The sequence below is a fragment of the Microtus oregoni genome, unplaced genomic scaffold (assembly GCF_018167655.1).
Source record: "Microtus oregoni isolate MIOR12 unplaced genomic scaffold, Mior012 000050F_ref0000143, whole genome shotgun sequence".
Classification (NCBI taxonomy): Eukaryota; Metazoa; Chordata; class Mammalia; order Rodentia; family Cricetidae; genus Microtus; species Microtus oregoni.
This window is the reverse complement of record NW_024543256.1, coordinates 9,235,876-9,249,828: the sequence shown is the minus strand read 5'-3', so window position 1 is coordinate 9,249,828 and position 13,953 is coordinate 9,235,876. Positions and strand designations below refer to the sequence as shown.

General features: G+C 35.4%; 1 protein-coding gene across 1 annotated transcript in view; it reads left to right on the top strand.

The window, feature by feature from the left end:
* LOC121437206 (zinc finger matrin-type protein 1-like) overlaps nucleotides 1-13,647 on the top strand; it is a 35,073-nt gene extending 21,426 nt beyond the window's left edge. The window contains 3 exon segments of the mRNA XM_041637062.1: nucleotides 105-170; nucleotides 8,024-8,123; nucleotides 11,663-13,647. Of these exon segments, the coding sequence (XP_041492996.1) occupies nucleotides 105-170; nucleotides 8,024-8,123; nucleotides 11,663-12,977 (1,481 nt within the window). The 3' untranslated portion in view covers nucleotides 12,978-13,647.
* Nucleotides 13,648-13,953: the final 306 nt, after the last annotated feature.

Sequence of the window (13,953 nt, the reverse complement as noted above, 5' to 3'; positions counted from 1 at the left end):
GAAAGATAGTAAATTTTTAGAGAATTTCTTTAATACTTTACAATGGATGCAATTCTAATATTTGATTAGATGTTAATAATTTTTCATTACAATTATTTCTGCAGATAAACCCAACATTACATCAGCAGCGCCAACCTTCCTAAAATCTGTTATTGTGAAGCCTCCTCCAGGTAAGAATAAGGTCAAAACAACTCCTTTTTTTTCTCTAGCAGTGCTTTGGATCTGGATAATCCAAGCAGATAGTGTAAGCTCTTTCCTGTTTCTTTTAATAATCTACTAATGCTTCACAATATTACATTAGGAGCAAAAAAATGAAGATAGGAAAACATTTTTATCTAAATAGCTGAGAAATGTCTGCTAGCAAAATCAAATACAAATAACAAACTAAAAAAGTATTCTATACTCTTTCACAAGAATTTTGTATTTTATAAAACATACTAGTTTACTAATAAACCACTGGATTTTAATAATTAAAGAACTTGTAGTGTTCAAGCAATCAATTCCATGTATTTTTATTTGTTTTTCTAGGACATGAGAGCCATAAAGTCTTTTATGTCTCTTAATTTTAAAATCATACGTGTGTGTGTGTATGTGTGTGTGTTTCCATGTTATTTTAAGAAGTATTCCAAATTAGTGTGATACGATATTTTTTGGGGTGCTAAACTAGTCATTCTTGGTAGTATAAATAGGAATGTACCATTTTTTCTAAAGAGGAAAATATATAAACTAGTTAATAATACCTCGTTGCAAAAGAATATATATATATATATATATATATATATATATATATATATGTGTGTGTGTGTGTGTGTGTGTGTGTGTCTGTGTGTGTATACACATTTTTGTAACATATATTGAACATATTTTGCTAACATGAAATTTCTTGGTCCATTGGTTTCTATTATTTTGAGTGACAGAAGTAGAAAGTTTGAAAAATGACTAGATGGCTTAGAGCTAAGAAAGGGTAGCAAAATTTCAGGTACAACATAGAGACTTGCCTTGACAAGAGAAATATATCTGTTCCTCTGTTATATTTCTTTTCCCCCACCACATACAAACACCTTCTTACTACGAGTGTGTCTTTTTGCCCTTTCATAGTCTCTTTTTTACCTTTTCTTCAACACATTATAGTTCACCTGTTCTTACTAGACAGACTTCCATGTGAAAATGTTCGTTACTTTTGACCTCTTAAAATTCTGTTCTTTTCATGTACAATTCCTCACAGTCTGGTTCTACTTTATTTCGTTTTTTGTTTTGTTTTTGTTTTGTTTGTAAGCTATCTGCATCAGCTCTTTGTCAGTTCAACACCTAGATTTAGGTCCTCACAGGTTCCATTATTGGCCTGACTCTGCAAGCACAAGTCTGTGTATTTCCCTGGTTTCAACTGTCATCTGTACTCTCATAGCCTGTCCATCAAACTTAGACTACCTGTCAAAATTGGAGATATTATTGCAGTTGGATATCTCAAAGCCATTTTAAATCAACACTCTTCCAAAATAAAAACCTATAGCTAACTGTCAACTTCCCAACACCACACCATTAAATCTAATGAAATGCCAAGTTTTGATTGTCTTACCTCCTGAATTATTACTGTCCCCCTAACTCTATCCACACCATTCCTACACTACAATAGGTCTTTATATATTCCTAGAGCTTTGTTAGTCAGACTGTGAGATATTGACCAGAATTGTTGGTATCATCTGAGAGCTTATTAGAAAATAGAATTCAGCCCTTTTTATAGACCTACTTATTCAGAATTCACTTCTTTAACAAGACCTCTAAATGATTTATATGTAAGAAACTTGAAGACACAGTACTTTTTCTGCCACTGGTTTTATTTCCACAAATGCACTCTCAATTCAATTACTGGAGTGTTTCCTTCAAAACACAAATTTTTCCATGATACTGTCCAACTTGAAATTTCTTCACTGCTTTTCCAACTTCTAAAGATGAAATATAAATGCCCTAGCCCTCTTCTTCTTTTTCTTCCTCTTCATGCTTGTCTTCTGCTCCTGAGATGCTGTTATCTATGCAGGTCAATACCTGCAAGTTGTATGGCTTCCAAAAACCATTACTCTTACTTCTTTTATTTGTACTTTTCCTTATACCCCCTCCTTCCTTGTTGCCTGAAATACTTCAATAACCTGCTTCTGACTAATTCATACTCATTCTTAAACATTCTGCTGCTAACTGGGAGCCTTTTTGCTTCCTTTAAGGCTACCTACCCTTCTATGTGTCTACTTTTCTCTCTAAGTGCTTTTTCTCCCATTTCAGCTTAAGGTTTTTAAGGGAGGAAATGTCATGTAATTCATCTCTATTTCCAGTGATAGACAAAAAAACAAGCATAAAACTATTTATTCCTACCTCTGTAGAGATTAGTTTAATATATTAGTCAGTGAACTATTAATGATTCTTTCTCTCAAATGCTCTCCCTTTGTTTGTACTATTTCAGTTTCCTATGTAGTGTGGTCAAAGTGCTAAAACCTTTGTGGGGATATGTAGTTTTACCCACTATTTTAAAGAATTTGTGTTAAGTAAGCATAAAAGTAAAAGTGGCAGTTTACTTTAAATGTCTGAAGAAATGAAGAATTGCCAGTTGTTAGGTATTTTTCCTACTGGTGAGTTGAAAGGCTCTGAAATGTGTGGCTTCTGTATAAATTTGAACTGAGTCTAAATGAGAGGTGTTTGGACTGTTGCTGCTGCTGTGTGAGACAGTATTTTAGCCCTCTGAAATGTCAAGATTATTAGAATGAAAGAAGAAGAATGTTTGCTTTCTGTTAAAAAAAAAAAACACTGTGACCAAAAGCAACTTTGGAAAGAAAGGGTTTATTTTAGCTTACCGCTTATAGTCAACTATGGAGGGAATTCAAGGCAGGAATCTGGAGGCAATAACTGAAGCAGAGACCATAAAGGAACATTGATTACTGGCTTGCTACCACCATGGCTGGCTCAGTCTGCTTTCTTAAATAAATAGCACCATTTGCTTAAGGGTGGCACTGTTCATAATGAGCTGGGCCCTTCCACATCAATCATGAATGAGGAAAGTTCTCCACACAGTTGCCACAGTCCAACCTTATCAGTTTTTTTTTAATTGAGGCTCCATCATCCCAGATGACCCAAGCTTGTGTCAAGTTGACAAAAATCTTACCAGCAAAAAGAATTTTGGTGTTCATATCTGATCATGAAATAGTGTCAGTAAAATTCAGTCTATTTATTGAAAGCGTTTTACACTAATCTCTGAAGCTACTGCTCAGAGAATAAACATATCCTGTCATAACTCCTGTGTATCTGCGTAAATAAATGCAATGCAGATATTAAAGAATATTTACCACTTTAATGATAAACTTACAGAACCGAAGTTCCCACGTGGCACAGGAGGTAGGAAGGAAGGGCCGGAGCTGCCTCCCGCCTGCCCATTTATCTGTAGGCATTCGCCCGAGGCAAACCCTGCCCCCTAAAGGGGCTGTCTTAACCCTACATCTCCCCCTTTTGTCTAAATAAGACAGAACTAAACCAAATATAACTATAAACAATAATAACAAATTATAAAATATAACAAACAATATTGAGAACAAATGTTTTGCTAGGCATTCTATCTCAAGGAGTCTAAATAATGTAGAGAGTAACTACTATTAAATAATCTTCAACTCCATCAAAGATCTGAGAAGGGAATAAATATTACTTAACAAATGAGAGATATCCAAAATGTGCAACAAATGACAGAGACAACTGACTACCTGGGCAATCACCCAAAGTCTCGTTTGCAATGTTGAGTCAACCAACTTTGGCTAAGGCCTAACATAACTGACATACCATTATCAAATGCAAGGAAATTTCTTAGAATTATCCTACCCTGTCTTGGCAAGATAAGACAATCCTGTTTTATATCTTAGTCAGTAGTTGAGGTATGGGCTTTTCTTAACCCAAAGGCCAGTTCTGCCAAGAAGACAAGCTCCCAGTGGAGTGTCTTTGGTGCTCAACGTTCTCTCGGGAGTAGAGTGGTGTTGCCAGGAGTAATTGTGTCTCGTTGGCACAGAATTCTAGGTTAGATTAAAGGCCATTTTCTACAGCTCTTCAAAGAGGCTGAAGATTATACTATCTATACTAAAAATAATCTCTATGTATCTAAAAGACCTGGTTAATCTAAAAATAAATATGACAAACATATAATTCTCAATACCTATCTAATTTGAAAACTAAGAGAATAAACAACTGTGCAATATATGAAGACAATGATCTTCACCTGTAAACAATGTCATTACATATCAAAATGTAAACAATGTTATTACATAAATAGTACCAGAGGTAGAAATGTACATTGTGATATGATAGATGTATCCATAAAATATAAGCATACTCTTATACAAAAATAGAGGTAGGAATACTCACATTCAATATTCAATATACAAGAAACAGTACCAATATAATTTTCTAAAAACAGTAAGTCACAAATACCAATCATCCCATCAAACTAATTAATCCCCCCTTTTTTGTTTTGTTTTTGAATATACCCCTAATTCCATACAATATCTCCCCATCCCCTCAACCCTAAACCAACCACTAAAAGATGTCCCTAACCCTGTGGGCAAACTCTGTTGGGAGAGGGGACATCGTCCTCTTAGATTGCTTCTAGCTGACATGGGGGCGACGTTCTTCTTAGGGGCCCCGGTGAAAGCAAATGATGGTAAAATTCCCAAATTAACCATTGACTTAAGAAACGCTAGTCTCTGAGCATTTTGAGAAGGTCCGGCCAGAGTGTTGTCAAAAATGTGCATCATTCGAAATTGTCTCTTGCAGTTGGTACCAAAAAACAGGTCTAATATTAGCGCTTAAAAAAAATTCATGACGTCATAAAAGCCAGATTGAGTTGATGTTGTGGGGCCCCATCTTCATCCTGGAAACTTCAAAGATTACTGTAGGAAAATATGTTGCTTGTTATGGGAAATTTAAACATTAACAACAAGGACATATACTGACATATAAAGAAAGACACAGATATGAGGAAAAGCAAAGAAAGTTTATCAAATATAAAGTTATTCTTATTCTGTCCCATTTCATGGCTCCTGACCTGAGACAAAAACTCTGAAATATCTCTTTTCAACAGGCTTGGAATTGAAGAGGGACTGAGCCATAGTCCAACTCCAAAACCAGCTCTACACATTTATAAAGAAGTGTTCAATAAAACATATAAATATATATAAAAAATCAATACTTACAGTATATATAGAATTTTATTGTTGATACTCAGTGGGTCGTAACTATTTTCCATCCTTCAGTAATTAAATATTCAGAGTCCCTTAAATTCTTTGAAGATGAGTATTTTCCTGTGGAGATAAGAAAAGAACCCTGCCCCCAACTTATCTGTAATCCTTACCATCAGAATGCCCATCATCCTTGTGAATGAATTGTTATTAGCTCAGTCGGTAGAGCATGAAACTCTTAATCTCAGGGTTGAGGGTTCGAGCCCCACGTTGGGCGCCAAATGTATCTGTGTAAATAAATGCAATGCAGATATTAAAGAATATTTACCACTTTAATGATAAACTTACAGAACCGAAGTTCCCGCGTGGCACAGGAGGTAGGAAGGAAGGGCTGGAGCCGCCTCCCGTGCGCCCATTTATCTGTAGGCATTTGCCCGAGGCAAACCCCGCCCCCTAAAGGGGCTGTCTTAACCCTACACTCCTGTCTCGCAAGCCAAAACATGAGAGCATTATGAAAACATCTAGTTCATCTAGACATGGTGGTACATGCCTATAATGTCAGTACTCAGGAGGGAGAAGGAAGATTACTGTATACTATATGTTTGAGGCAAGTCAGGGCTACATAGTGAGTTCCAGGTGAGCAAGGGATATATAGCAAAACCCTTTCTCAAACAGCAACAATAAAAAGACATATCTAGAAAAATTAAATTAGCTAATGAGAATTTCAGAGAACACTGACAACAGAATTCCATGTTACAAGTGAACCAGTTTTAAGAAAAAGACAATTATGGTGATGTAGAGATAGCTCAGAAGCTAAGAGCCCTGGGTGCTCTTGCAGAGGATCCGAGTTCAAGTCCCGGCATTTACATTGCAGTTGATGACCATCTCTATTTCCAACACCCTCTTCTGGCCTCCATGGGTACTGCATATACATGTTACACAGACATACATGTAGGCAAAACACATAAAATTTCAAAAAAGGCAGCTTAACACCATATGCCACTTTAATTATTCCACTATTTTCATTTTCTTATTTCTATCTATCTTTGCCTCTGTTTATCTTCTATAATGTGTATGTTTCTCCATATTTGATTTTTTTCTTCCTCATTATCACTGCTTGCTTAAGTCCCTATCTAGCTCGGCTCAGGATTGAGGTTTTGGTTCCTCAATATATATTTCTTTATATATTCTAGTTATCAATTGCTTGTTATTATACACAAACCACAAATTTTATCCCGTTTGTAGATTGTCTGTTGATTGTGTTATGCATTTCCTTTGTCCTGTAGCAACTTTAACATTGTTTTAAAATCCTATTTGTCTGTATTTGCATTTGATTCCTGAATTTTGAGAGCCACTTCCAAAAATTCCTTACATATTACAGTATCCTGAAACATTTTACCTGAATTTTCTTCTAGTAATTTTATAGCTATCAGTGTTTCTATTGTTTAGTTTTGAGATTGTATTTTAGCTGCCGCTTTTATTCCTTCCCTTTGCTCCCTCAAAGTTCTCCTGTACACTCCTTCCCACTCTCCTTGAAATTTATGACCTCTGTTTTCATCAATTGTTATTGTCTGCATGCTCCTGTTTGCCCCTACACCACTCTTATACTTAAACTCTTTAGTCCATTTTGAGTTGATCAGTGTAACTGGTGAGATTCAAAAGTCTACCCACATTTATATGTAAGTAATTTTCCTAACACTGTTTTTTGAAAAACTGTTTTCTGTCTAAAGGATATTCTGAGTGTCCTTATCAAAACATTCTTCAAATTTTAATGTAACCTGTTGATTGCTGGTCATTAACAATATGTATTAATAATGAACATGTTATTCAATGTCTTTATTTTATTTTTCCCTGCAAGTAGTCTCTTGTTTCTGTAAATAATATTTGTTCAACAAAGGTCAATGCACTTGAATATGATTAACTTATCCTCCTTTAAGTGATTAAACTGCTGTTTGATTTACAAGAAGATGATTCTGGTTGTCCTTAAATTTTATATGGTACCAATTTATTGCCTTGTCTCTAGAATAATGTCGATTTTATACTTGTCTCATGAAAGTTGTTCTGCTGACCAATAAGAAAGTTGAAAGATGGTGGGATTTCAAAAATAAGTTTATCTCCTGCTTCTAATTATCTTTTGAAAGCAGAATAGTTAGCTGTTATATAGCTTCTTTTTATAATTCATTTGTTTTGAAAGGTTTTCTATTTTGGTTTTGTGTTTTTGTCAGGTTTTTTGTTTGTTTTTTATTCATTTTAAATGGCAGCTATAATTTTAGAATTCTGCTTTCACCTTTCATCCTGTGCATGGGCTCAATGGTTCTCTTTTCTAAAATTTGTGGAAATTGTTTTTGGTAACTAGTGAACTACAACGATTTCAGATAAGAGAGTAAAATTTTCCTATGTTTTTAATTAATGTTTTGTGACATTTCAGGGTTTGGTTTTGTAAGAAACTAACTAATAGCAAACAAAAAGGCTGTTGCAGACCGATAAAGCCCCTGCTATACAGTGTGTGTAGCAACATCAGGCAAGCAGATAGCAGATTCTTAGAAAATAAATGAAGATACAGTGTATAGTATAAGGAATCCTGGGCATTAAATTTAGAGACATGGGCTAAAAGATGCTAATGCTATTCTTTGCTTCTGTGACTATCAGCAAGTGACTTTATGTCTTTGGACCAGTCTTTCTTAGGATATTTCAAGTAGAGGGTCTCTAATAAAGTATTATCCATCACTGGCATTATATGATTTTAAGTATTATCCATCACTGGCATTATATGATTCTAAGTGTTTCCATATTGATCTTCTTAAACTCTATCATTTTTATAGCATATAGAATGAGAACCTACGTATGCCATATCTGCAGTATCACCTTTACATCTTTACATATGTTCCGGTCCCACATGCAAAGAAGTGAACATCAAATTAAGTAAGTGGTTTTTGATATTAAAAATAAAAAAAATCGACATGTTACCAAAGACCAAATCTTCTAGTCAAATAATCTTTAATATATTTTACAAACCTTCTAGATATTCATTTCCTCATGATCTGAATCTAGAGGAAGTAGACAGTATTTATAACATATTGCACACTAGTGTGAAGGACATTTTCTAATCACAATAATGCACTGGCAGATCTTTCTGGCAAATTGGTACATCCTCCTGAATAGACAACATTGTTTTTCTTTGTAGATGTGCTAAAAAATAAGTTTTTCAGGCTAGCCATGCAAATTCAAGGCATCTTAAAAAGGTTTTCTTAATTCCAAGTATTCGGTGATCTAATATTCATCTTTACAGTGAGGTATAATAGTTCAGAACAATGGTCATGCTGTTGTACCTAAAATACAGAATCCAGATCTGTTTTTAGCAATATTAATATTTGCTTTTAAGACAAGGAGAAATTTGTGGCATTGTACAGTAGGTAATTTTGGTAGCAGGGCAAGGAGTTATTTATGTTTTGGTTGTTGATTTTTAAATAAAAATGTAAAATTTATTATTTTACCCTATAAGAACATATTTATAGTATTTGTGATTACTTAGAGGTATCTTAGTTACTTCTCTATTGCTATGACAAAATACAATTATCAAAGGCAACTTATAAAAGAAAGCACTTAATTGGGATTAACAGTTTCGGAGGGATAAGAAACATGATGATGAAGCAAAGACCTGGTGCCAGGAACAGCCGAGAGCTCACATCTTGATACATAATTAGGAGGCAGAGAAAGAAAGAACACTGAGAATGGCCAGAGTCTTTGGAAACCTTAAATTATGCCCCCCCCCCGATATACCTCTTCCAACAAGGCCACAGATCCTAATCCTTTCCAAACAATTCCATCAACTGGAGACCAAATATTCAATCATGAACCTATGGGGGAAATTATCATTCAAACCATCACAGGAATTATATTGCAGACTCAGCAAATGAAATTACACTATAGATATTAAAACCTCAGAATTTTAAATCTATAACCTGTCACATCTGTGCATCTAATCAAAGAACTGGCTTTAAAAATGTGACATTCAGACAGTTTATAAGGACATTAGTTATTAATGTTAATTAGCCACACATACTAGCATGCATTAATATTTGTGGTATTACAGTAGAATGAGATCATTTCACTCCTGTGTTCATCCTCTATTTTATCCCAGGCCTGAAAATTTATTACCACATATTTCATATGCAAAATAATTGCTTTTATTATGATATTTCCACATATTTATAAACCACACTTGGGTCATATTCATTCTCCCAATTATGCTGATGTCCTCCCTCTTCCCTAGTGGCGCCCCTTTTACTATGATGGGAATTTCTAAAAATATCAAGATCCCATAGATGAAAGAAAAACAGTCAATACTTGTCCTTCTGGACCTAGGGTAGTTCACTTAACACCGTGATCTCCATGTCTATCCTTTATTTTAACAAACAATCTGATTTTTATTTTCCTTTGTTATTAAATATTAAGTATTTCTTTGAGAATCACAACATATTCTATATCTGCTGGTGGTCCCCTAAACTATTGTGTAACTTAGCTATTGTGAATTAGGTATTGCATTAAGTATTGCTGTTTAGCCATCTCTCTTCTAAGCAACCTAGGATTCTTTTGGATATATGTCTGGGAGTAACATAGTTGGATCTTATGGAAGTTATACATTTAGTTTTTGAGTAACTTCCATATAGATTTCTGTAATGGCTGCACTAATTTATATTCCCACTAAAATGTATATTCATTTTTTTCTGCATTCTCATCATTTTGTCTTGCATTTTTTCTTTAATAAGTAGATTTTGTTCTTTAATAATTTTGTACATGTACACTATGTATTCTTTTTACTCTTTCAATCTCTCCTGTTGTCCTCCCCACACACACATCCTACTAGCCTCCTTCACTATAAATCTCTTCCCCATGTGTACTAGCTTTGGCTCTTTTTAGCATTTCACGAAGTTTATTTAGGGCTTTCTGTGTGATCTTGAGTGCAGAACCAACCATCAGAACCTTGTGGGATCACCACTAGGTACACGTCTAGATACTATGCTTGCCCCTCTCCAAGAAGCTGTGGTTGACAGTAGATCAACAGTATGTGGTAGGGCCTCATGAATCCTTTTTCTCTTCATAACTTACTGATAGGAGGGCCCAACTTCTGTGGACCTGGTTACAGTATACACATCTGCTATTAAGTTCATGGTTGTCACTTCTGTGTTGTGCTTTAAAGATATAATTTCTAACCCCTCTCCCCATTTACGAGAACATAATATTCTTTCCGACCCATCTTCCCCAGCATTCCTTGAATATTAAGCAGGTGGTATAAATGTCTAGTCTAGGACTAAGCCTTTATTCTCAGCATCTTATGCAGCCATGGATCTCTGTATTTATCTGCAAAGGAGAGGATGCTCTGTTCAATGCAGAGAATAGTCTTTGTCTGTGAGTATAAACAGACATTTAGAGGATGGTTTGATGTTGCCAATTTAGCTAAAAAATAATCTTACCATCCCTTCCCAGGGTCTAAGACCTCTTTGGTCATGGTTTTTTGAGCAGGTTTACAGCAGTAGGCATGGATTCCCTCTTATGAAGCAAGCTCCAAATCCATTTAGGAAGCAGCTTTTCTCTTCTCTCTAATGTTTTCCTGGCTATGCAATTCCAGAAGCTGTTGAAAAGAATGTGTATTGTGCAGCTGTTGAATCAAATACTGTGTGCTTAGTCCATTTGATTTATGGTGCAGTTTAACTCTAAAGTCTCTTTGTTGATCTTTTTAACCTGAACACTGTATATATTCATGACTCGGATGGACAGTCTGGATTTTGAAGATATTAAAATGCATGTATTTATACATCCAAAAGTAAGGCTGGACAACAGGACAACTTTTAAGATAATTCTTCATTTCAACAGCAATGAGTTAAGCTGAGAAATACAGGAGACTTCTTTCGGGCCAGATTACAAATAGATCATAAGTCTCCTATCTAAGACTGTATTTTTGTAAGGTGATAGTTTCTATACTTTGAAACTCACCAAGAGTTTCCTTCTCTCTTCTGCTAAGAGCCCCACTGAGGGGCATCTTCCTTGTCCGTAGTTTATTGCTGTGCACTTGTTTATGGTTCTCCATTTAAATCTCTTACAGTTCAAACATTTGGTGTTCCTGTACTTTACTTTGTTATTGTCTGCTCTTGCGTTCTGGTATCTTTACACAGCATTCCCTCTCCCTGCAGCTCTTCATCTATGATTTTATTTCAATATTTCAATATCATGTAGAAAATGGAAGTATCAGTGTCTCCCATCTACCATCTTCTAAGAAATGTTTTTGCATAAAACTTGTGGAATTCTGGAGAGATATCTACCTATCCATGCTATGATTTGAGCATCAAAATTCTTTTTCTAGTTTTAGATTTGCATTAAACCTTTGTAGATTTTATTTAAACTGGTATTTTAGAGCAAATAAAATATTCATAGTAATCAAAACTGTATTATTTTCTTTGTAGAGAATCTCATGTTATCAATCAAGTAAAGAATTCAAAGAAGATACAGGAGTCTTACCAAGGTGAATGTGCAGATTATAACAAAGTGAAGAAACCTAGAGAGCTAGAGTATAAGGTTCATTTCAGGAAGATGGAGGATAATTACTTGGAAGTCCGTGGGTACAGAGAAATGGTTGATTCCAGACCCAGACAAAAAATGCTTGAACAACAACTTCCACTTGAAAATTTCTGGACACAGCCAGGACCATACAATAATCCTCGAGCAGTAGAAGACCAGTTACCTCACTGTTTACCAGCACAGTCAAAAACATATGACTCTTTCCAGGATGAGCTTGAAAATTACATCAAAGAACAGAAGGCCAGAGGACTTGATCCCAATATTAGTTTTAGACAGGTGACAGAAAACTATAAGTATAGGGATCATGGTTACAGAGAAAGGGTTGATTCTGAACACAGACAAAGGATGTGTGAGGAAAGATTTTCATTTGAGAGTCCACAGACCTACCAGCGACAATACAATGGCTCACCAGTGGAAGGCCAGTTACCATACTGGTTACCACCTCATTCAAAGAGGACAAATGATGATTTCCCAAATGAATTTGATGATTACAGCAAGGCCCAGGAATTTAGAGAACTCAGGCCAAAGATGTCTTTTAGAAGAATTGATAGTGCTTTGGAAACTCATGATTACAGAGAAATGGTTGACAGAAGATCTAAGCACAGAATGTTTGAGCAAAGATTCCCGTGTGAGACTTTCCAGACTCACACAGATCCATACAGCAGTTCACAAGCTGTGGAATATAAGTTACCTCGTTATTTACCAGCTTATGAGAGCCAACGGAACCCAGACTCTGATAGTTACTATCATTTCACAAGAGATTGCTTCTCATAAAAACCTGGTCCTCTGAGCCTTAGTCAGCAAGAAAATAACCCTGGCTCACACAGTGTAGAATATGACATTTACAAGGAGCTGCCTTCATATGACAATACCAGTGCCCATGAAACAAGTCATAAAAGACGACATCAGAAGAAAAGACGACATCTGGGGGAAGAGAAAGAAAGGCCAGAGAAAGAACAGTCCAAGCATAAAAGGAAAAGGAGCTATCAGGATAAAGATTTAGACAAAGACAAGAACACTGAGCAAACTAAAGGACAGGAAGATAAAGCTGGAGTCAGTTCTGCAAAACTGAAGCATCGAAAAAAGAAAAGAAAACATAAAGTGTCCTCAGAGAAAGAAGACCGTAAGCACAAGAAAAAGAAATTTGTTGAAAGAACAGAAGAGGAAATCCTTTGGGATGAGTCAATTCTTGGCTTCTGAACTTACAAGATACCCAAGAATGGCTAAAAGAAAGCAATATTGATTTAGATAAAGATAGGAGTGACTGGTGAAGTTAAGGAAAGGCAGGTAGAGTATCAGCTCAAAAACCTTGAGGTTTTTTGTTTGCAAAAATGAATATGAGAAAAGAAACACAAGATATCTAAATCCATCCTTTATGAAAATGTTTTAAGGTAAACCTACTCAAGAATTTTGAACTTTTAGTTTTACTATCAGAAGACTGAATCAAGAAAATCACTGGGAAAAGTTCTGAGAAAATTGAGATAAAGCACTTCAAATGAAGAGAAGAGATAAAACTCTCTCTCTTCCTCCCTCCCTCTCTCTCCCTTTCCCTCTCCCTCTCTCCATGTGTGTATGTGTCCTCTGTTCTGCTCTCCTCTCTCACCTTGCCCCCTCTCTCTCTGTCACTCCCTCCTTTCAAAATGTAATTGAAAGTAGAACCATAAAGTCTAAACCTAGCCTTCAATAAGCAAGAACAAAATATTAAGAAGAATGGGAGAGGAAGAAACTTACTGAAGAAAATCCAGAAGATTCAGTGCTTTCTACTTTGCAGTTTTGTTCCCTTAAGGTTGAAGAAAGGTTTAAAACTTTGTTTTTTTTTGAAATTTGTGTTATTTGTGTATTTGTACATGTGTACAGTTAATTGCTAACAGAAACCAGTTAAAGTCAAAATATTCAATATGCTTTTTAAAGTTACTTTCTCTGATTTTATAAGAAAAAAATATTCTATTGCTTATATATAATATGGTTTTCTTAAGTAGAGGTGTTTCTACTTTGTCCTTCAAGTTGCAATGAAAATGACTTGTTTGCTCATGGAAACTATGTACCTAAACAGTGAGTTACAAAGCAGTCTACAGCCATACCACCCTGAATTTTCCAAGTCTTGTTTGCTTTTGGAAGAATGGTCAGGCCTGAGGGAGACCAGACTTCTCAGAATCCATTCCTTTTAGAATTTGTG